The sequence below is a fragment of the Bombus affinis genome, chromosome 5, assembly GCF_024516045.1.
Source record: "Bombus affinis isolate iyBomAffi1 chromosome 5, iyBomAffi1.2, whole genome shotgun sequence".
Lineage (NCBI taxonomy): Eukaryota > Metazoa > Arthropoda > Insecta > Hymenoptera > Apidae > Bombus > Bombus affinis.
This window is the reverse complement of record NC_066348.1, coordinates 13540385-13565439: the sequence shown is the minus strand read 5'-3', so window position 1 is coordinate 13565439 and position 25055 is coordinate 13540385. Positions and strand designations below refer to the sequence as shown.

Here is a 25055-nt window from a genome sequence, read left to right as displayed (position 1 = left end):
GAAGAAGAAATTAACAATCTGTACGGTTCATTTTCATCTCTACTACTTCTTTCTACTCTACAAACATTATCAAACTTCGAGAAACCGTACGCTATGAAACGTCGCCTTACATCATAGTAATTCAGGTATAAGAACTAAATCTTTGTATCTTCTATAATCATCAGATTCTCTGTGCATGTGTATCGCGTGGCTACTCAGCGCGGTATTGCATTTTCCACAAAAAAGTTTCAAAAGGCGTTCGAAACCTGTCAACTCGCTAAAATGAACTCTAAACTCCGACGCTTTATACGGTTCAGTGTATCTCATCTTATAAGTATTAGGTCATCCCATAAGTTCGTGCCAACCTTTGTGTATACATTTCGTATTTTAAAGAAAAACAGGAGAACTTTTATCGAGACGGAATAATGAAAAATGGGAAGAAGTTGTACAACGAGAGGGGGATTACATTTTTTCCATGAAACTGAAAGGTATGTAAACAATCTTAACATATATAACCGCTCGAAAAACGGCACGAACTTATGGGATGACCTAATACTATCCTAATGTTTCATCGCGTTATACGAGCATGTATTGGGTTGGCAACTAAGTGATTGCGGATTTTGTCATAACCACCTAATGGCAAAATCCGCGATCACATAGTTGTCAACCTAATATTATTAAACTTCGTTTATCGTGTTCTTCTTCTTCGGTCCAACCCTTACTCCTCCCCTCTATTTGCCATCCGAAAACTCAGAAAACGCACAGAAAGCGGTACGAACCGCACGACAACCGATTTTACGATGACGACCCTGTCTCTGAAAAATGTGAAAAAACAGGTTGATCGCGGCGTCGGGACGCGGATGACGTCGTCGGACAGGGTTCGACCAGCCGCGGGATGAGATTGACTGTCGAATGAAAACGAGGGATTGGAATCGTCGGTTTGCGGTGTCGTCTGACTGACAATGAAATCGAGCCACCGTAAACGAACTAATTGCAGGCACAATAATTATTCCAGGGACCAGGCCCTGTGCGGCCTCGTCGTCTGCTCGCGGATTACGAATCGATCGTGGCCGCTCTCTCTGTTATTAACCCTCCTAACCCCTGCTGCGTTCCTCCTATTCCCTGGCACTCGTGTTCGCGGATCGACGACCAACGTCGAAATTTATCGTCCCATCCGCTCTCTATCTCGATGTTGACTCTTCTGGGATTTCGATTGTTCGATGCTCGATGGATGAGTTTTGATCGTGGTAGGTTTTTCGGGGGGAGAGTGGTTGTATCGGCTTTTGAAATTTTTCTTAATGAGTTTGACCGTGTTTCGAAGTATTTGCAGCGATAGATTATATATATTGCCGATGGAATACCCGCGAGATGGAAATATCAGCGAGTTGGATGAGCTTCGATGGCGGATAAATTTTGGGGTGAATAATCGTAGGGATCTTTGAAATTTTTGTTAACGAGTTGCACCGCGTTTCGGAGATTTCACAGCGATAGATGGAATTACGAAAATTTACAAATTGGATATGCGATCGTTTTTGTAGAAAATTATATCATCCGAATACGTTTCATTTGCAGTTGATCGTAAAAAGTACTTTGCCATGTCCGGCATTTGGCGTATTTCAACCGAAATTATGCAGCGGATACGTAGAATCGACCCACGGCGATTCGATTAATAAACTAAAATTATTTAAAATCAACAAGATGATAAACCTCGTTATCGAGAATTTCATTTCAACGACTGCAGTTCCGATAAATCTACTTCCATTATATTCATTAATTTTATTATAAAGAAACGATAAAACGTGTTTAATAATATCTTCCTCCACCGATTGTTGATAACGTTCATATTTTATGATTTACAGGGCGGTGACGGATCCAAGGGACGGTAGGAGAGTGGCCTTGAAGAAACTGCCGAACGTCTTTCAGAGCCTCGTGAGTAGCAAACGGGTCTTCAGGGAGTTGAAGATGCTCTGCTTCTTCAAACACGAAAACGTAAGTAATATTTATTTTATTGCTCGCCTGGCATGTCGAAAAATTGAAGCTTTTCATAAAGTATAACTGTTGAACGATCATGATAATTTTTTCGCTATAACGATCGATCAAATTTTGTCGTCTCTGAAACAGCTCTTCGAAACGTTTTTATTTCTTTCTACGTTTAGAGAACAGCATGGTAGACGTTGAAAGATCGAGCAATCGTTTAAGTTATATTTCCTATTGAATCCTCTAGCGTTTCCTGTTTTCTCTCTGACAGACGTTGGAAATTTTATTAGGAAAATTTCATAAAGAATACGATCGAATTTTAGAAATAGACGAGTATTCAAATTCTATCGTCAAGTACAATGCTTCCAAGTATCAAATTCTTCTGTTTTCTTCATTTATTTTCAAGTTTCAAGTTGCTCGAAAATTGTTCGCACTTGAAACGTCGTAGCGTGTTTGACTTTCAAGTAACGAAACAGCCGCTTCTTATCAAAATTCAAAATTATTCGACGAGGCTGAACGAAAAGTCGATAAGTGGATGTATAACTGTAGGAACGTGTCTAACCAAAAATCAGTGGTCTTTTTCCCCTTCGGAGGTGCTGATTTTCCAGTATATTCGCTTATCTGTGCCTCGGTTAGTAGCGGTTATCTGCCGTAGAATGAAAATACAGCCGGCATTTTGTTTTACGAGTTAGATAAGCGTATTATCGTCCGGCCACTGAAGGAACGTGTCGATCTCTCGAGCACAGAGGAGCGTTTGCAAATTCCAAGAATTTTAATTCCCCAAGGAAATTCTCGTCTAATAATAACTTACGTACCGCTTGTATTTTTCAATCTAGAGGAGAACCTTCGAGTTTCGATTAAAGTGAATTTATCGTTTTTTGATTCGTTACTTAGGAAACTTGAAACCGTAGACAATTAGTGTACAAACTTCAAAATAAAGAACAAACCATAGAACAAAAATAGAGAACAACTAGAAGAAATATAGCATAGATATGGAAGAACAATTTCATCCTTTTTCATATCATCTTGAACGTTCGAATTTCGCGTGATAATTTTTTTCACATACTGTAGACGCATTATGGTTTTAGCTAAATATTTTATAACGTTATAATATAATATTATATAATATATAATAACAATATAAATATTTTATAACATTAAGCTAAATATTTTCGCGTAATATATCGATGAGTAAATAAAAAAGAATTGTGTTATTTGTATCATACGACAGACGTTGGTATACACATGCACAGTGCTCCCTGGAACAACGCAGCTTGGGTCATACGCGGATTCTTTTCCGGAGAAATTTCGACGTTCATTTCGAATTTATTTAGCGTGCCGTTACAATTTTTTCGCCATGGCGAATACGAGAGACGAAAAAAGAGCGAAAGAAGAAGTAACGGACAGTCGAATTTGGGAAAAAGATCAAACGACCAACGCGTTCCTGCTTAGCTACACAGCTATTTCTCTCTTTTCCGCTTCGATCTTTTGCGACGAGGGGCAGAAGGTTATTTCAGTTAGGCGGATTTCCATGTACGCGAACAGTCGCGTCCCTAAAGCACGCGTTGTTCGAGGGAGCAACTATGTTCTCAGATATAAAGTTTCTTACTTAGCAATCACTAGACCGCGGATATTTATGCATGTTCGTGTATTTATAAATATAATTAACAAAAATTGTGATCTAGATACGCTAGGTAACGCTGTATCGTACATTCTGTGGATTTTTGCACTTGAAAGTTTCTTATAAATATACAAAAGTCCGAAGTCTAGCAATTAAGCGGTAACATCGAATCAACCGATCCTGAATTCGCCATAATTTCTGTTTTTCAGGTCCTGTCGGCCCTGGACATCCTTCAGCCACCGCATCTGGACTTCTTCCAAGAAATGTATCCTTTTCTATCTTGTCGACAGCACGATCGAAACTGGTTTGTCTTTCGGAGAAGTCCGAAAACGATGATTCTTTTACGGCGTCCCGTGTTTCCGGCACTTTGTGCCGCCTCCCTATGCAGAGTAAGTTTCAACGTTGAGACACGCTACCCGGCATAAAGACTCCTTCGCGGAAATATCGCAAATTTTAAGAGTATCGTTCCGCTGGAAGGAAATCATACCTCGAATTACGACTTCGCTATTTTCCTTCTTCTTATCCTCCTATATCACGAGTTCGTACATTTTATCGTATGGCAGTTTGGCAAATTTTGAATTTCATGGGTTAGAATCAAACAGGATAATTTATTGCCGAATGTAGGAACAGAGTGTAGGAACAGAGTGTAGGAACAGAGAATATAATATACAGATAGGTAACTTTGATTCTTTTTTAAATTATCTTTTCTTTTATTACAAGCATGCAAATTTTTTAACGTTTATCTAACCATATAGAAGCGCATCATCTCCTGTGAATTTTGGGCAAATTTTCGCTTTGTCCGTGTAGAAGAAACGTTGCTAAAACTTAATATTCGCCGGCATCAAGCCTAGCCGAAACCACGTGAGAAATAAAAATGAAACGAATGCAGGGAAGATTCGACGAGATAAATAAAGAAACACAGAGAGAAAGAGAGAGAGCAAATTAACCGAATCACGCGAAATAGAAGATCCATGGGATGCGTCCACTAGGATCTTCGACCACTTAACCCGTAGCCCGTTGATTTTTCAGTCGCTGCGGAAGCCAAGTGCACGCAACGTTCGTCTGAAGCGACGCGACGCGGAAACTTTTAATCGAGGCAGTTCCGTGGCAGCTAGCAATTAAAGCGTAGAAGAAAAAATACCGTGATGGAGAAGCGATTCGACCAGCGACCCTTGTCGATCCTGACCGGTCGACCACGTGGAAATGTTTTATGCGAACGATCGTCGTTCCGCGGAACGACCTCTTCCGTTCATTTTTATCTTCTTCTAACCTTTTCCTTATCATATAGAAAATCTGTCGCTGGTTGCCTTTTTGTTTCGTCGCAGGAACAGAGCAAGACAGCGATCGTAACGACAAAGAGAAAATATAGCGAGGACAATTTTTTCTGGAGCGATGAGACTATCTTTCCATTTTGTTTCGATGCGTCGGAATAGATCTGATGCTCGAAGAATTTTTATCCGAACGATAGAAGCTTCATACCTTGAATTCACGCGTGAAATTCCACTTGAATATCGCTGATAAATTATTTTCGAATTTTATTTCTTTTGGAGTTTTATTCTTAGGAATCTTGTAGCAATTTTCGTAAGATTTGGGTAGGGTCTATCGGAGTGTCGAAAAACGGGAGGAGTCAGACGGGTTTCACCTTGAAATTAAGCTTCTTTCCCGGCATGGAACGTGACGGAACACGCCATCGTTCCGCCACGGCGTTATTGATCTTCCGGCGTTCGTAACGCGAGAACCGAGCCTTGAGATTTATTGGGTTACCTCCTCGTCTACACGTGTCCGTCCCATCTCTGCGCACGGACGTAACTTTCAACTTAATTTCGTTTTCAAGAAGGACACCTTCCTACACTATCGCCTCCAGCTGGAAACTGGCTGGTTTTCTAGGTGAATCGATCGTCTCTCGTTTTGTCTAGTAGATTTTAACAAAACGGAGAGCAGCATTTAAATCTTCCTCTTCGATCGAAGCTTCTATCTTTTTTTGAAATTCAGATCGAACAATCTCATCGTTGAAATTGTCCGTGTTAAGGTGCAAATTGTATATATGAAATTAGAAGACACGTTGAAAATTGTTAAATGTTATATGCACAGGATATGTAAAGCGACTTGAAAATATTTATTAGAAGAAGGCTTTTTTCCAATTGAAACGGGAAACTGGGTACACGTGTTCGTTTTAAAGATTCTCGATTGTCAAGATAAATTTTTGTCGATTCATGAAAGATTCAAGGATTTTTTTCTCCAAGGTATATTTTATCAGAACTCTACTCAATATGTAACGTATCTGTTTCGATGATTGATGGAAAATGGATTAATCCAGGACTCGGCTTTCTTAGGATACAGAGAAAAGGCAGGAGAATAAGCGAAACGCGCGTGTAACGACACACTTTACTGCAAGAAGTGAGGTAAGCAAGAAAAAGCAAAGTACGACGTATGCTCGTTCGTAGCGACGACTATGTGTATCGAGTGTGCATAATATTACAAGAATGTACATGCATATGCCGTTATATAATAGCGGAAGATCGCAATAATTCATCGATCCAACGATAATCGAAGTGACCAAAAGCATAGTAACTGTATTTCGAGTTGGTGAAAATACGGAGTTTGCATAGCGTTTGGAAGCGAAACTTCTTTGAAATATCACAGACTAATAGCAACGTGTCGCCACGTTCGTGACCTCCGCGGTTTCGTAATGATCTCGTAACGAAAAGTGACGCGCACAGAGCCGAGAACAAACGGTGCCTTCACGTAACCAGCGAGAGCAATCTGCACGTAACCGGCCGGCCGGTTACGTAACACCATTGGCCCGTCGGAGCTGTAGAGGAAGTCTTTTCCTCTCTATGATACTCCTCCGGAAGGGATTTGAAAAGGACGTGCCCGAGATTCGCGTTTCACGCAATCTCAGAAATCCACCTCGATCGAGACGTACATTCCAAGATTATTATAAAAATAAGAGAGAGATTCTCGTTATTCCGAGATCTCTGCAAAATCCATAGGATCTGCCTTTTAGAAATGGACATCGTCGCGAAGGTTCTGAAATTTTGTACAAACTGTCCAAGTACAATTTGATTTCAATCGAAGTTTCGGTAATTCGTAAGACGAACGTCTTACTGCTTCTTGCTACTTCAATTGCATCAAAGCAAGTCAAACATGGCAGATGTTACTTTACGTAGAACTACGAGTAGAAGGTACAGTTGTTCTTGGTGAGTTTGTCCGCGATATATGTACGAGATTACCAAAACGTACGTCTGATTTCTTATTACGCGAACTGGAGCGAGTCAGCGTGAAACGCGTGAGATTTCACTTTCCGCGAAACTCGGTGACTCGTCGATCGTAATCGGAGTCAGGCGCCATTCAAAGCCGCCGAACGATCGATCGATCGATCAACGTGAGAGCGATAGTCGATTGCCCCTTAAGCGAACGAGATCGCACGAACCAGCTACGAGAGTTAATCTCGATGAAGGCAGCTCGATAAATCAGTTCTTTCTACCTCTTTCTCTCTTTTCCTCCTTTTACCTCTTCACGCCGTTGCTCTATTTACCTCTTTATTACTTTTTTTTATATAAATACGGTTCACCGGTGCTCCTCGTTATTACTTTTTTCCAGAAGACAACTCCTTAAAACCTTTCTCTTCTTTTCGTCAACTTCTTTGTCCTAACCTTTGCTCGTTTATTGTCCCAAGTTTCAATCCAGACAGATATCCGGCGTGACAGCATAAATCATCGTTACCGAGGGCGTTTGTCGCAAGAACCGTCTTCTTCGTTTCTCTTTTATTTTTCTATCGATATCTTTTTGTTTCTCTGTGTTTCGATGGCAATCGAACAGCTCGTAAGGAAAACGCGCATTGCACGCGCTTCTCTTTCCTCGAGAAAGCAACAGGATGTTTTGGCATCTCCAATTTACGTTCCATATATTTCAATTTATTTAAATAAAATATTCATCGAATCACGCGATTTCTACAAATGTATGCGGAATTATATGACGGAAGAATTACGTGTATTCAATTAAATCAGTAACTTACGGATATCGTGACAGAGGTGGTGTCTATGGAAACTTTATGAATTAAACATAATCTATTATATTATGAGTCGCATTATGTTCGTAAGATTAGCTTCTAGATACATATTGTCAGAATGTGTTATTACATATGCATCTAAAAGGATCGAAAATTTGACACGGGTCGTTAAGGGACCGTCGATCGGTCGTCTCGTCACTCGTCGTCTTCTCGGCGATTATGTCGCGTACACGAGCCACGTTCAACGGTGCATGCACCGCTGCGAAGCTGATGAGACAAGACACGATGGCACGATTTACTGCCACCAAGCGCGGTGAATTCCCGCCTCGACACGGACCACCTGTTTCACGCTGCCCGCGCCCGATCGATTCGCCCGCGGATTACGTTTTTATCGATTCTTCCTTTCTCGCTTGCTCGTTACGCACCTCCAATTTTATCAGGGTTTGTCGAGACGTATATATGTAGTATCTAAATAGTCTCTAGAGCAAGGATAAGAAAGGATGTTTCATTTGAAGTTAAGTTTAGTTTTACTTTAACGAGCAATACCCAATACAAAAGCTGATTACAATATCTTCGTACGTCTTATTCTAACACTCGGCTCCCAACTTCTGTTTCCTCGGGTCAAAAAAATGCTGACCCTCGATCCTCGCATCCTTCTCCCCCTCCTTTACTCATTTAGCTATGACGTTACCAAGGCATACTCTCTCTTTCTCTCTTCCCCAGCACTCTTACGATTTATACCTTAAATTTACAACTTATGATATCCCGAGAAACACGGACTTAAATATATAATAGACCAAGCGTATACCCCCCTCTTTTTTGATACTACATATATATGTTACGAAAAGCTGGCACGTGGAATTTATCGGTATCGAAGATATTGAAAAATATTGGAACTGTGTGGAAGAAGAACGACGAGCGATATCGTTGTTCCAAAGTCGAAGGGTTTCGTTGAACGTCACTTCTTAGCTGTTTCTCGTTGCTATCTTATTTGCTTTTTTTAAATCGGATACGTACGTTTTCTAGCCGAGTTTGCTTGTACGATAAATTCGTCCGCACTTGTTTAAAAACGCGTCAGAAAATTGATGTGTTTGATCAACGGTGTACGCGTGCGTGTCCTATTATCCTTTCAATTATTTTGTTCTATCGTCCTCTGCAAGCGAATTAACTTGCTTGCCTTGTCCCTCTAGAAGTATCCCTTATTTTATATAGGGAATTTTATAATTGTGGATCTTAGTCGCCGAAATAAATGTATAGGAACACTCGCATTACACGCAGAAATGATAATAAAATAGTTTCATATTTATTTAATATGTGATCGACAAGATATTCGTAGATACGCATTGCACGTGTCTCGGCATTCTTTTCGTCTCACCATCTTTTATCGCGTTCTTCAGTTCTACGAGACGTTGCACACGCACGTACTCCCACACACACTCATACTCATACATATGTAACACATAAGTAATATACATAAATAAATAATGAAAATAAATATAAAAATAAAATAATAAAATATAAAAATGATATATATAAATAAAATGTACATAAATAATTCCCGAGTAATAATTTATACATGTTAAGTAAAGAGACGCAAGAATATAGAGAATATACACATTACTGTAGCATGCTAAACTGTAGAAAATATCCAAAGTACGATACTGGTTGTAACGTTCAGCAGATAAAACAAATTTCTGGTTGGATTTCTCTCTTTTTTTTATTTACTCGTATTTGCAGAAATATGAATTTAAACGAGTATCCGCAATCTATATATAAATTGGTAAACATTCTCTCGATCGATCAAATGTTTACGACGAGCGGAGGACATAAACATCGTTAAATCGGTTGCAGAGGCTGCTAGCGTGAAATCACTGATTCATATTTGTCTTTCTCAAGCGACAGTCTTCCCCTCTATGTATTCATCCAATCAAGCCCGCCCTTAATCAGAAATTAGGCGGCGTCTTCGTGGAGCTGCTTCCCTGGCGAGACACGCTATCGAATTTTCGATTTATGCAGATGAGATCGAGCCCGTTCCAGGCCGCAATAAGGCGATCTGGGCCACGGTTCGCCGGTTATCGAGCCATCAAAATCGTTTCTCTAATTTACTATTCGCGATGCGCAATCATCTTGACATTTTCGTGTCATAGTACACAGCCACTGCATATACAATTATTAGAATTTTAACGCTAGAAGCAGCAGAGTTTCTTTTTGTTATAACACAGAGACAATCGACGTAGAATTTTAAGTAGTCCCCTATTTATTTTAGACAGACTAGAAGGAAACTTTCATCTTCCTTCAAAAGTAAACGAATCTGCAAATAATTCTACTTTTCTTCCTTGTGAAAATAAGTTTTGCTGATCGTTTCGATACTTCAATATCTTTTTACAATATCTGATAATAGACGAACAATATCTGACAATATATGAACATTCTAAGTTCCTAAAAAATTTATTCAAACAATAACGAACTTACTTCAAAAATTGGAAATTACACGTGTCAGTGAAAAGAATCATTTGCTGCTATTAGACAGGTAGTTGTCGAAAGAAATTGCTCTTCTTTTTTGTTTTTTTTTTTTTTTCTTTTTAGATGCTATACGAATATATTGAAACATTTTGTCCAGTGGACTCGGTAAATTCGAATTTTCAAATTTAAATTCAAATTTTTTAATTTAAATTCAAATTCAGATTCAAATTCTCATTATTAGGGGTTATTACTACATATTGAAAATAGATCGGCGGTACAAATCGAAGCTACGAAAGAACCAGGTCGATATGGTTGTAAGTTTTAATACCCTTAATATCATTGGCAGTTCAAACGAGATGATGTATGCGCCGGAATCGATTCTAATTCCATCTACATGGAAAATTCAGCAGCGCTCTCGATCGACCACAGGAACTCAAGCCGAACTTCGGTGAAAGCGACTGTCTAATTTCTAATTGAAGAGCCCGACTAACCACCGTCTCGTAGGCGATACGCTAACGAGATTACCGATTAATACAGCGGTTCGATTGCGTGCTGTCGAATCGTTCGTTGCTTCCATTACACGAGATACACAGTATGAATTGATGGTAAAGTTTTCTTAAGAGCGTCATCGCTTCGCTTTAGCATGGAAACATTTGACGTTTGTGATTTGAGAAAGTGGGAGATCATTCGCAATGGATATCAATTGGATTCAGCAAAACTTATTTCAACACGAAAGACAACTGCTGCTGTTATTCTTGACTATTTAAGAAGATTCATCGCCGCTTGAAAACATTACTGTTATATCATCATTCGCTGCCTTCCAAAGTACTACGTCTCCTACATTCCATTTTTATCCAAAGGAATATTCCAACTTGAATATTCTATTAGGTTGTCCGAAAAGTTTCTTTCGTTCTATGAGGAAATAACAAACGCGCAAGGTTTTTTGTTTTATATTATTTTGTCGAATTACGTACGATCCATTTTGTTCTGTCGAGATAAACACCGCGACATTTCACAGACTTGGTTTCACGTTTGTACGAAGGTGGATTGTTGTAGAAAACACGTTTGCGAAAGAAAGACACTTTCCGGACAACCTAATACTTAACACCATCTGCCAAGATTCACCTCCATCGAACACCATACCACACACGTTACTCTTGGATCTATTATATATTCCTTAAATTGAAGCACTACAACCCCCAAAATGCTCTGCAAACCTACCACCGCTTTACCACTGATACTTTCGCAAATATACTAGGGAAATAAACTTTCAGCTAAAAATATCTTCCAACCACCTCATCATCTACCCTTGAACCCCTGCGAAACCTTCTCCAATTCTGCAATCAAAATACCAGTCCACCGTCCCCCTCCAATTATCAGGACGTCATCAGTCGCGGAACTTGAGCCACCCCCTTCTCACTGACCTCGAACCAACCAACCAACCTCGTATGGTTCTCTCGCGAGGGTAGCTGGGGTGTCGCGATTCCGCTGTAAACCGCCGTCTAATTCCTAATTAAGGATCCCGCTCGATTAGCTCGCTTTCACCGGGTTGCCTGCGGCCGTGACCACCCCCGAGTAGGCCAGACGTCCTGTGGACCCTTGGTCCGCATGAATACAGCATGGCGGCCGGACTGCAGCTCCAGTTGCTCGATGGCAATCATGGATTATTAATGCGCGCACCGCACCGCTATTGATAGCTCGATAGCGTGCCATTACGATCCTCTACCAACCCCCAACCCTTCTATCAACTGACTCTGGTTTGCTCGAGTCCGTTTACACTGTTGCGCGACTGATAATATAACTTCCTCTTCGCAGAGCACGAGGATCGATAGATCGATTTTCCGGGATGGAGGATTCGCATCGTTCGAACGATGGATTCGAGCCGAGGCTTGATAGGTTTGGTTATAATACGGCTGGTTTTCGATGATGAATCTCGTGGTCAGGTAAAAAGAAAAATGATTACAATGATAGGAATTAGCAACGAAAAGCAACAGAGTGGGGGCGATGGGGGTGGGCCAAGTTAATCGCATTCTTTGATCGTGCTGCTATCTTTCTCTTTCTTTTTTTTTTTTTTTTTTTTTTTTTTTGATAATGTAATGCGACGCTTAAAGATGTGAAATCCGCAGTTGAAAAGTTTTCTAACCAAAAGTAAATACGTCGTTCTTCCTTAGTGTGATGAGCGCTGATTTCCAATGCTGCGATCTCGTGGTTGCGAACGTTGAATGCTGTTTTTAGTAAATGCGAGGTTCCAGTGGTTGTTGAATTAGGTTTAATATTTTGTGTAATCGAGGTAGAGGATATAAGAGGTCCCTCTTCGGGTGGTGATATTGGATATATTTCCTTGAAGAACCCGCATAGTAGAACCCGGGGGTTGTATTGCGTCTACCCCTATTATCGAGGATATCGAGGATATCGATGTCCATTAAGGACGTAGCTTTATCGTCTTTTTTGTGCTTAATTGGTTTTCTTTATTGTTTAAGGGTTGTGCAAAAGGTTTGAGCGAAGATCATGTGTTGCATGGTTTTTAAAGATAGTATCGAATGTTAATAAATTCAAGAAGGGAGCAGATGATCAGACTCTACATGATGTAATGAAAATTGATTACACACATATATTTATTCATTTTTCTAAGTTACACACGTCGAAACCACCGCAAATATCATTTACGTCATTTCCAACGGTATTTCTACTGAGAAACAACACCCTTGCAATTTTTCTTCTATCACGACTGCTCGTTCTAATTTATTTTATATCTCTAAATTTAATTCACAGTAAATACCACTACGTCAAAACCACTTCAAATATCATTTGCATTACCTTTAGCTTCATTTTCATAAAAAAAACCATACAATTTTTCTTCGATCGCAACTCATAGCAACATCAAACCATTCGACGACTGCAAATTCAACTTGAACAATCAAGTATCACTTTCACCAAGCAAGGTACAAACACAAAATGGTAAATGTTCTTCGAACAAGTATATGAGACAGAATTCAGTGCACGCGGAAACTCGTCGCGTCGCGAAACAGCCTCTCTATAAATAAATCCGGGATCGATGATGACAGAGAGAAAGAGGAACAAGCCAAAGACACATCGACGCACAGTGCGGCGTGCAATGGACAAAAATTGGGGCAACGGTTGTTCGATCGTAGCCTTAGTATTCTATATCGTCATCCCTTAAGTGATACAAACAACGTAATGCAGACAACAATTTTTCCAAGAATCGCTGATCGCTTGAAAATTAGATCTTCGACCTTTTTCGCCTGGTGGTACACGCCACCTAATTACTAGACGACGAATTTCTATGCATTTTTATACTTCTATGAACATAACTGAAGATACAGAATGTAAATAGACATTTGTTTCATCTTTCAAATATTAGAATAAATGCAGTATTTTGGTTATTTTCCATATTTTTGTAGATTAGACGTTGCGCGCATTCTTTCGCCTCTTCAAATTTCCCACGAATGCGTAAAAATCCACAGTCTATTACAATTCTGTGGCGCGCCAAAAGGATAGGTTACGTTTGATTCAGGGCATTCTTCGAATCATGTTGTTGTTTCTATTTGAAGATCTAAGGGAAAAGAGGTCAGTGACCTGACTAAATGGATATTTGCATATTTAAAAGATTCTCGCGGCATACCGGTTGAAAATCGCGCGGGCCTGGACGATCTCTCACGGCTTCAAGCAGATATTATAATTGGAACACGGAAATCGTGCGTATCTGGCGATGTATTAGGCTCGTATCCGTACGCCCACGAAAACGAGTTTCGTGTCTGTCGTATGGTTGGCTCTCGCTCTCCAAGCGACTTAACCGTACAGTCAAACGCTCTCCGAGAGAACTTTAACTCCCATTCTCTGTTTCGCTTCTTGTTCTAGCTGTTTTCCTCTTGCTTTGGTGTTAAGACCGTGTTGCGTTTCGCTGGCGGCGATCCGCAGAGATTTTAACGCTTTCGAGCCAGGTCGTTCGAAAGCGTTCACGGATTCGACTCGATGGGAACGAATAGGAGACACCTTACTTCAAAGTGGTTTGCTCGTGTCCTATTAGTCACGAGGTATTTTCTACACAGTGTACAGCCGTAATTCGCGTTAAGACATTGTAACGAAGATTGTTATTATTTCGAACGATTTGTCGATTTGAAATAGATGTTTCTTTTTAGTAGAATAGATCATTTTTCGTTGGTCTTATTGATCGTTGAAATTCGTTGTTGGAAATTTTAGCACAGAGGTACGAAAGGATAGAATAGAAGAATAGAAACTTAGGGAGAGTTCCATTTTACTATTCTGATTTTTGATTCTACCATTCTCGGAAATTTTATTGACACTTATAGAAGACAAAAAACATGATATTGCAAAGAGTTACTTCTAACCACGGGTTAGTAATAATTACATAATCATTTAAGTTATTTCATATTATCATTTACTTTCGAAATTCTAATTATGGTACTACATCATGGCTTATACTATTCGTTTGAGTTATTGATCGAATTACGTTTATTTACGCTAGGTATCCATGTTCAAATTCCAAAATTATACAAGTATATGTACATATATTAATACGTAATACAGCTCGGTGTTCATTTACAAATTAGAAAAATACCGCGACAGCGATTTCTCATAAAGAATTAATCAAGCTAAATGCCCGAAAATAAATATGCAAAGGAAAATAACTTTCTATCAATCGCAAATAACAGAGGAATACAATTTGCATAATACTAGAATTGTGCAAAAAGAAGTCAAAGTAGTACTCTTCATCGATCGCAGAGAGAAGTTACCCTTGCTTTCCCTTTCCTTTATCCCAGCCTTCTTTTCCACAATTACATTACGTTTTGTTGCATCACGTCGCGTCATTAGTTGCCACCTACACACGCGATACACGTGGTGGTGAATCGAAGATATTTGCTAGGAAAAATCGAACAGGAAGGAACGACGATGACCAATACTTTGGTGGGTAGACGAGGGAAGGAAAAAACATCGTTTCGACCCAGATACGTTTTCTGCGTGGAAAAAGAGTTTCCTTCTCACGCCCACGTTTCTACGTCTCGTCGTCTAAATGTCATTATGGTTGAGAGTGATCGATCGTCATTCTTACAATACCACGTGGTGACTCAACCTTAGAATTATCGCAATGTTAAAACTAATCATTTCGTTATTTTCCATGGGAATCTTTTGTTTAATATACGATTCTGTTCAGCGCAAATTTTTACTTCGTACGATGGTACATTTTTCGGAATCCGAATGATCTTTTTTTTTTGTATAGAACATACGAACGTAGATCTGTTTTCTTTCTTTTTGGGTCAGGATTTTTCATTTGATTTTCATTTTGATTTCTTTGGTACGTACCGTGTTCATCCGCAATTCTCTAATGTCAAATTTGATTTCTGTTATTATTTCTTTCAACGATTTGGCAACCGGACGGTTGTTTATGGTTGACGGGGTAATTTTAATTGCTATTGTTAACGCTCGAAAATTTGACGCTTTCGCATTAACGAATGACGACGCGTTTGTCCGTTTGATATGCGATTTTAATATAATCGAGGCAAATAACGGTTCGTGGCGTTTGGTATCGCGTTAATTAATATCGGTAATTAATACCTCTATCAATTACTAACATTGCGTCTGAGGTGTTGCATTAAACGCAGCCAACCCTCCTAACCGCATTAAATTTTAATTGATATCGATTTTAACGCGAGATTGTCCATCTCTTCCTCGATCTCTGCCAAATATCCTCCATGATTTTCATCGATTTTCCACGCGCTATTATTGCAACGGATGCGTCATCCCGAATTTACAAATTCTGCTGCATAATCCACAAAAGCTTTTTATTTCACGCAAAGATTTTTATTCAACGCTAGGATTGTCGTAAAATGTTACATCAATTTTACGACGATTGTCCTTCGAACATTATAAAACACGAATCAAACACCTGCGAACGTAATCGAACATCCCGAAAATTACCAAAGATTTCAAAGATCAACGATTTTCGAACAAGACTCGAATAAAATCCATTGATATTTCTCGAGAAACTGAAAAGACGAATGGCGAGGGAAAAGCGAAAGAATGGAAAATAGAATAGGGAAAAGGGCGAGAAGATACTGGTCTCGCGTAGGTGATCACGCGGGTTCCCACGCGGCGAGCAAAACCGGTGCTTACGAAAGACGAGACGGCTTGTCGTATTCTCGGATTGCGGATTAGCTAGCGAGTTCCAAGTAAGTGCATGCGCAGGTGGCCACGTTAAATGCACCGTCCGGCCGGTTTCCGGTCAGGATCGTTGCTCTCCAACCGAGTTTCACGGGTTGCCTTTATTCCATTTCGGTATTTCAACGATACAGCTAGATCAATGCCACCTTCTTTTGTTGCCACAATGATATATTTACACATATATATATCTTTCCTCTTTTTCGTCGTTATCTTTGTCTGTATTTTATTTCATAAATGTATCGCTGTTTGTCTTTGTTTGTTTCAATGTCGTTGGAAATTTTTGTCTGTCGCTATTTTATTTCTACGCTTTTACTGTTTTTCGCTCTTAAAGTATTATTGCCGATGATATTTCCAAGCTTCTCTCTCAACTTTACTTCTCGACGAAATATCTTCAATTCTACAATCAACGTTCAACTATCTTAATATTTACATAAGCTTCTTTAAATACTGAATTCATACTGGCAGCAGCTTTTACGATCCACTGTATCAAGTTTAAACTCGTAAGAAAAGTTACGAGAATACCCACGTTGATTCACAACGTGAAATAATGAAGTTATAACAATTTTATTATAGCAATCCCGAACGTTCGTGTATTATAGCAAATTCTTGCTCCTTTAATGTACTTTATGAAATATTTCAAACTGGTTTTTTCACTTGTGAAAGAACCTAAGAGAAGCTAATATTTGCCAACTTCATTCTACCTCATATGTACATGTATATATATATATATATACACACCTAATACAATTAAATTATAATTAAGATGCTTACATATACGCACCTTCGAGCTCAACGAGTTCCTAGCTACATGTCCAATTGCTTCACATTCAAATTCTCCTGTTCGATCGTAAATCGACATTGAAGCAAAAGTAATCGATAAAAACGTATCGTATTTTTTATTCCGTGATCGTCAAGTGTTAATTATCGACTTGCATGCCATATCACGACATCGCATCGCTCATCCGTATCCGTCCTTATCGCTCGCGATTGAAAATCAAAGGATAGACGTTGCATATGTGGGACGACGTATCTATCCTGAAGGGAGCCAGCCAGAAGCTTGGATGCGACGAAACGCGAACGAGAAAGGACGCGATACAGTCGTTCGTTACGGGGCCTAAGCACGCGAGCACGCGTATCGGTCTGCGTGCACGCCTATCGATAATCGCATAATAAGCCAACGAGAACTGGACCGGGGAACGCGGACACGTCGTTCCTCGCAGCTTAATGAGTGCTTTAATGAATGCACGCTACGTATTGCCGATGTCGCCGATCAATTAATAGACCACTAACGGTTATCGCGAGTTTACCGACGGATCCGGATATTCGCGTCCCCTCGATCGTATCGTCTCTTCCGTGTAATCGCGCTTCCTCACGCGAACACGCTTCGCTCTCTCTTTAGTTCTTTTGTGCGACATTTGAATATCTTCCCTAGCGAGGCGGAGACTGAGAAATCTGGGCTGCAGATCGATTTATTTATTTATTTTATATGGCAGGCTCGTGGGTTTTTCTTTTTATTTTCTTTTTTTTAACATATTACGTGTTTTCGTAAATTGCGCAGAAACGAAAGTATTGTAAGCGACTGGATAAAACAGGGATTTTTTATTTTCGATGAAAGAAATCGTCCTTTTTTCGTACCTTTACATATTAAGGCGATATATCTTTAGTATCTTTTAACATATCGAGCTTATTTATTATACTCTTTAGGAATATAGGATAACGTACTTTAAGGAAATTACATCGCAAGAAGGTAAATTTCATAGTAAGCGAATTGGATTAGATTAAAACACGATTTTTATAGTGTTGTATATTCAAGCTTGCGTCAGCAACTTGTTTGGATTTAAACGATTTAATTTGCAAACGTCAGAAAATGTTCTTCGTTCTTATGACGTTTTCACTGGCTTTTTCATTTTTTCCTGTCTTACGTTTAACTATGTGTCAAGTTACAGAGACTGTTTCCTCTTAAATCTTGCTTCCCCTAACGCTGATTACGCGATCGGCGTCAAACAAGCAGGCGATAAATCTGTTTATTCCGTTTGAAGCGGCGATAAATCGCGTTATATCGTCCCCTGAAGATTAATTCGACGACCCCGAACGAACGTTTTCCCACGGATGAGAGGGAAACAACTGAATGATCAGAACGAACTGGTGATCGCGTAACGAAAGCGTGGCCGCGTATCAGTGGCAGCTCGCTGACAGTCAAAGTTTCGCCAGGAAAATTAATTTACAGTCGCTGATGAATTTCTATTACGGCCGTTACTGGCCTGATTTCACAGGAGAAATTCGATTTTCCACGCAGCATCGACGCACGCCTGCTTCTAACTGCTTCGTGCTATTATATGTATCGAGAAGGAGGAACCAGAGTCTATAAATATATTTTTGGGACGAGGACGAAGGGCAGATCCTGGATGGTATAACGTCGGAACGATAGTCGGTTATAGCCAGAAATTATATGGCCTGTCAAATTTCAAATTTAAATTTGCGAAATTAAATGGTGAATTTTGAAGATTGAAATTTAAAACGTCCGGCGCGTAGATAACATTTCTGGCTGAGAGTTGAAGTTAGGTCAGAGAGTTTTACTATGACGTTCGGTGGTTTCAATTTTGTTCTAGTTTTATCTTCTGTAGTTTCATTTGTTTTATTCTTGGCGGTTGGTTTTATTCTTTGCTTATTTGAAGAGTAGGAAAAGAAACATCGTGTAAAATATTTTCGTATCAACGTTTTATCTTCCGTGGGCACTTTGCACGTATTTAAAGACTTCGTAAAACGTGGGATATAGCTTCCGCGCTCCTTTTTATATATTTTTATCGACAGTTATACCTCCGAGATAGACTTTCCTTTTGAAACGAACGCAAAACATAACGTCACGAACTATCGTATCGTTCTCTATTTCAAAATTCCATTGCTTTATTACTTTTAGAAGAATTAAACTACGATTCTTCTATATTGTCTTAAAATATCGATAAAAGAAGCTTCACCAAAGTATCCTTCGCACGAATCTACGACCGAAAGATCCTCCATGGATTACCAATGACACGTACGACTATCACTAGCTCTGTAATACAGCTTTGATCCTTTTAAAAATTCGTTGGAATAAATTACTCTACCTTTTCCGTTCGATCGTCTTCCCAGCGAACGGGGAAAATGAGATTCGAGGGCAAAGCGAAGAAATGGATCGAGATTTATTGGTCATATGCATGACAGAACGAAGATTTAATCGTTGAACGAGGTGTTGTGTGGCGCGTGCATCGATGATCGAGCGGAAACCGCGAACCTTTATTTCGCGAAATTTCAATTCACCCCTATGGAGGTCATTTTTCGCGGGACGTTGATTTTTCGCCGCTCGGCGACACATCCCATCAAATTGGCCTCGACGATCCATCTCTCTTCTCCGCTCTTTTATCACGAACGCCGACTCAAACGATAAAACGACCGCAGAGAAACGCGTGTAAATAAACGACCTCGTGCTTTCCATATTCCCTGATTCTCGATAATCAATGATTTTATAGAAAAAGAATATACGTATAAAAGCTACTTTAAGCTTCCTAAAGAATGCCAGATACAAAAGAAAATGAACTTACCCAAAGAAAAAGAAAGCTCGGTTATTCTCGGTTTTAACGTATAAAATATTTTCTCTTTTTTGTATTACGTGTCGATTTAATTAGCAATACGCAGATATACGCGTTATTAGTTACGTAAGTATAAAAATGCATTGGAATTTGAAAACAGCTGTTGAAAATAGCTTATCGTCTAGTACCGACTAATCGATGATTTCCATTTCCACGCTACAACGAGTAAAAATGTTTGTAGGTGGATGACGAAAAAGGAGATCGATACGCGGATGGTTTGTTATAAAAAATTCTTTCTCTCAAATTAGAAGCTTAACTTTTTCGTAGTCCAAACAACATTTTATATTTAACAAACCACCCCCGCATCGATCTCTTTTTTCGTCAGCCACCCACAAACATTTTTACTCGTTGTAGCGTGGAAATGGAAATATTTGTATTCTTGGTGCGTGTTCGAGGGAGAAAACGTGAAAAGAAATTGTAGAGGGACTGTCGATTATTCATGGCCAATCAACGACGTCTGGATCACGGTTTAAGGATTCCTCGTATAGTCTGGAGGCTTCGAGTCCCGTGGGAGATGCTGCTTCTTAATAAAGCCTCGAATGACGTCACGCGACGCCGTGGAAGAAAGTCGATTGGGAATTCTGGCTTAATAAGGTGCGCGTCCAACGAGTCCTCCATCCGATCCCTTGAACTTTGCGGCCAAACTCATCCACATACCGATCGATTCTACGATCCAAGTTGAAAAATCCTGATATTTGTCGTCACACGGGTGAAAAATGAGATCTGTTTCAAAGATCTCCTACGTCATATATTTTACCAGCATTTACGCATTGAATATTTACGCATCCGTGACAAATAGACAGGAAATCTGTCGAACCCTAAACGTCCAGAGGGTTGAAAAATTACAACGTCGTGTTATTCGTCGACTTGTGGCGAGTTGAATTTTTGTTGAAGTTTCAACGTTGAAATTTCTCGACCATATGGTTGGAGAGAAAATTCGCTACCGCACGCGCAAGATGAAAAAAGAAAAGGGAAAATTCTGAATAAATTTCGTGGCTGCTAACGACGCTGCTGGGAGCCGGGGAAAGGAACGTGTACTTCGAAAACGCGGCTTAGAGAAATGGAAAAAAAAAAAAGAGAAGGAACGAACGGAACAACTGTGAACCGAGTGGACTTTCCTCGTTTGACTTTTAAGAATATTAAACGAGAATGTTTTAAGCTTTTTAGCTCGAAATTTAATCAAACTTTCTTCGGAGGGAAATTGCGCGAAATTGTACACGTTGGTTTTGGTAAACTTGTTGTTCAGCGAAGCACTTGTTTAACGTCTTTTCTTCTTTCGTTTAAAGCTTACAATTACACGACATCTGACGAAACTGAAATATTTATAATACTACGCGACAAATTATTTTCTCTTTAAATCGCAATCTATCTACAAATTTAAAGTACCTGTTACTCGAATAAGTCTTTTCCTTTCTCTAACGTTATTTTATTCGCGTCCTTCGACAACATTTCATCCACGCAACTTTTGCATATTGTTTCACTATTTAGTCGTCAGAGGGATAATTAAAATGGAACGTGAAATAAAACACGTGGAAATAAAATGCGAAGCTTTCAAAGGTTTCAAATTGTAGCGGAGACGAAAAATTGAATCGCAATAATCGAATGACAGCACAACGACGCCTAGTTCGCTTTATTCTAACAGGGAAAACGGTGTTTTCGACGAGTACGTGCCTCGAACCGGAAACATCGATTGTAACTTCCTCTCCGGCAGCTTCTCCGCAATATATCGAGTATCGTGCCGTGTATCGATCGCTCTTGCGCAGTTTTTGGGCCGAGAGCCCGTCCTTTGTTTCTCTCTTTCTCTCTTCTTCCTCTGTTCGCCTTATTCGTTCCTCCATTTCTCTGCTATTATATAAAAAGAACCGTTGGCCCGCCTGCTAAAACGAGATTCCACGATCCATTTTTTATTTCTAGTTGAGTTTTCATTTCTTCATACGCGGCCGTTGTGTCACTTGATTGCGGCTGTATCTTTCTTTTGCGGAATCAGTCAACCGTTTCTGCTTTAAGCGATTACGTGTTGTACCTTTCAGTTCTTCAAAATGTGTATCGAAAGGCGCATAAGATATTTATTCTGTGTTTTTTGCATTTCGATTCTTATTAATGCGTTTTCTATGCCATTAGCGTACTCTAATATTACACTTAGAAATTCGTTTCGCGATATTCATATTTCCGGCGTAGACCCTTCTTTAGATTTTCATATTTTCCTCACTGTCCTTAAAACGCATCTTCGTATTACACTTTCGCCATGCACCCTTGAGCAGACTCTCATATTTCCCCTAAGTACCCTAACTTAAATTTCATTCATATTATATTTATTTTCATTATGAACTTCTACATAAACCTTCATATTTTTTATAATTTCCATTCGCCTCTTTTTCTTTTTTTTTTTTTTTTTCTGTTCACCATTCGTTAAATCCGAAATAATCCTGTTTATTTTAAAATCCTGGTACCATCGATCTTCCAACACGCCTCCAAATTTCAATGAAAAACCTTGGAACACCCACGCAATGCCCAAAGAGGGTCGGCCGAGCAGAATCCACGATCGTCGGATCCTGAAACTCGAATCGAAAGATCGGCGATTCGAAGTAAGGAGAAGGTTCTGGGCGTAGAATTTGCACGTGCCGTGTAGATCGGTATTTTTTTCGCCGGGACAACAGGAATCGGCCGCAGAAGAATCCCGAGACTCGTCGGGTTCCCGTAGTTGTTTGCCAGCCGAGTTCGAACTCGGTTGACCGGTCGGACGAGCCGGATTGGCCTTGCTCGAACACCTCGCGCTCTAAGCCTTCATCATCGTCCTTAACTTTTCTCCTCCTCCTTCCTCCCTTCTTTTCTCTTTCTTCTTCTTCTTCTTCTTCTTTGTTATCCTACGCCATGTGTAATAAAGAGACGCGAGGTTCATCCCTGTGACATCGATGATCGCTCGGCCGAGGAAGATCCTTTGGAAAATTGAGATTCACCTACCGAACATTCGTCCAGAAACACTAGCCGGAGCTTTTACAAAGACGTTCGCTCGGTTTATCGATCGTCTTTTAAGTCGTCGACGATACACGTTTCAGCAAGTTGCACGTTTAATCTAAAAAGCATCGTCGAACCGCGAGAACAACTATCGAAGCAAAGATTACGAGAGACGAGCGAAAACTTCACCCAGAAACCATTCTTCTCAATGTTTTTATCTGTGTCGCTTCTTTTCGAAGTTCTTCGGAACACTTTCACGACGTGACACGCGATTCTCTGTGTAAAAGCTTCTTATTCCTGCCGCGAGGTCCTGTTTCCTTTTCCTCCGGATTTACATGACTCGAACGTTTCGACACGTTTCTATGTTTCCTCGACGTTCCTCGAACACCTGTCTTACTTTGCGACAATAATTCTACCGCTACTTGCGCGCTATTCTAATCGCCGATTACGACCAGAGTCACGCGAACGTGACACCCGCCGTGAAAACGTGAAAAAACTGGTAGAAGAATGGTGGAAGGAGCGTGACGACGAAGTTCGAACGAAGAATCCGAACTCTTCCAGGTTCTTCTTCCTCCTCGGACCGGTATCGCGGTGCAAGACTCGGAGAGGAGAAGAGAGAGGCGGAGGACAGGAGAAACGGCAGGATACTCGATTCCCTTCGCGCCGGGTGAATGCTAGGGGCAAGTCGCTTTGTCCAGGAACCGGTCGACGTGCCTACCAGGAGGCAGACACGCATCGATCCACCAATCGCTGCGCCCCGAGCGCCATGCACCAAGGCGACCGCCAAACCTTCCTCGCAATCATTTTCGTCGGCTGAAAGAGAAAAGGGAAATCGCGGACGCACGACGCGGAAGTGGAAATCCGCGATCGATAGCTGGCGACAAGCAACGGGACCAGAAAACGCTTTCCGAAGTGGTTACCGTTTCCTGCACGTTTCTTCCTTCGTCGCTCGTGATTTCGATTTTGCTCGATAGAGATTTTCATCGGTTCTTCGTTCTCGTTAGACGTTTAGGTTTTATGAAAAATACACGATAATCGCAATTACGACTTGCGATTAGAAGGAAATATTTGAAAAAATGTTTGTCACCCCGATTCATCCGGAAAATTTCTGAGAACTTTATAACTGTGCTTCTTCTTTCGATTCTGCTTACAAACCCTTTAAATAATGAAAATTACAGCTGTCGATTAAAAAGAGGAAGCTATATGGAATTCCTCAGCCCCATTCATTATTCCATCAAACTCGAGCATCGGACTAATGGAAACGGTGATTCGCATTTCCATTGAGCACACACGGAATTCGAGATTTCATCGAGCGAATTCCTGGCCAGGAATCGGCACGCGCGTTCGTAAAAGGAAATCGCGCGAAACACGGCAGAATCGCCGCGGTTCCGAGTTAAGGGATCAACCCCCGAGTGTGCGTTGGCTCTGAAAAGGTCAGCTCGTCAAAGGGTTCTCACCGAGAGTAAAACGCTGTTCAAAGCCCGTCCTTCCATCCAGCGTCTCGTTAATCCCTTGGAAAACCTTCGACTTCGCTCTGTTTCCGATTAATACTTAGAAACATCAGGACGCTCCTCGAAAACTATGCCTTTTTCCTCATATTCACTCTGCGAACACGTTCCTCCGATTTTAAGAGTTCGTTGAAAAGTGTTGCGCAAAGTTGCGATATCAAAGTGTAAGAACGACGAACAGAGAAAGAGTTTTTCGAATATTTTGCCAAACGTTTGATCGTTGCAGGGCGTTTGCTCTTTACGGTTGGATCTTTGAGAAGTTTCCGCCTTTCGATTCGCTGGTCTCTTTTTAGCTCGCGGAACGCGCAGGTTGCGATCGTTTGGAGGATGAAACGAAAAAAAGATGGTGCAAAATCAACTTTTGATGGGGACAAAGATAAAGGGGAAAGGGAAAAGGTGTCTGCGATGTTTGGTGTCGTTTGAAGAAGACGCGCGAGATAGGATAACGAATCTGTTAACTTTTGCTCGATTTTAATGCGAGATCAAAAGTAACGAAGTACGAATCACCGGAGATCGGCTGTTCTTGCTCGCTCTTTCGAACGTAGCAACGTTGATCAAAGGGTCGACGACGATGATTTCAAACGACAGTCGAGTGAAAATTAATGCCGAGGAACAGGCGCTTGGTAAAAGGTTGGAGGGTTGAATCGGCCCTCGCAAGAGTGAAACTGCGCGAGTTAACCGTACGAAAGCAAAAATATTGCGGTTTTTCGATA

General features: G+C 40.4%; 1 protein-coding gene across 2 annotated transcripts in view; it reads left to right on the top strand.

Moving 5' to 3' along the window:
- LOC126915993 (serine/threonine-protein kinase NLK) overlaps positions 1-25055 on the top strand; it is a 218200-nt gene that overhangs the window by 133719 nt on the left and 59426 nt on the right. For both annotated transcript variants that reach the window (XR_007710392.1, XM_050721322.1), the window contains exons 2-3: positions 1839-1968; positions 3787-3842. Coding sequence is in view for 1 of the 2 variants with exons in the window: in XM_050721322.1 (XP_050577279.1) it covers positions 1839-1968; positions 3787-3842 (186 nt within the window). In the remaining variant the exon portion in view is untranslated. The remainder of the gene's footprint in view (positions 1-1838; positions 1969-3786; positions 3843-25055) is intronic.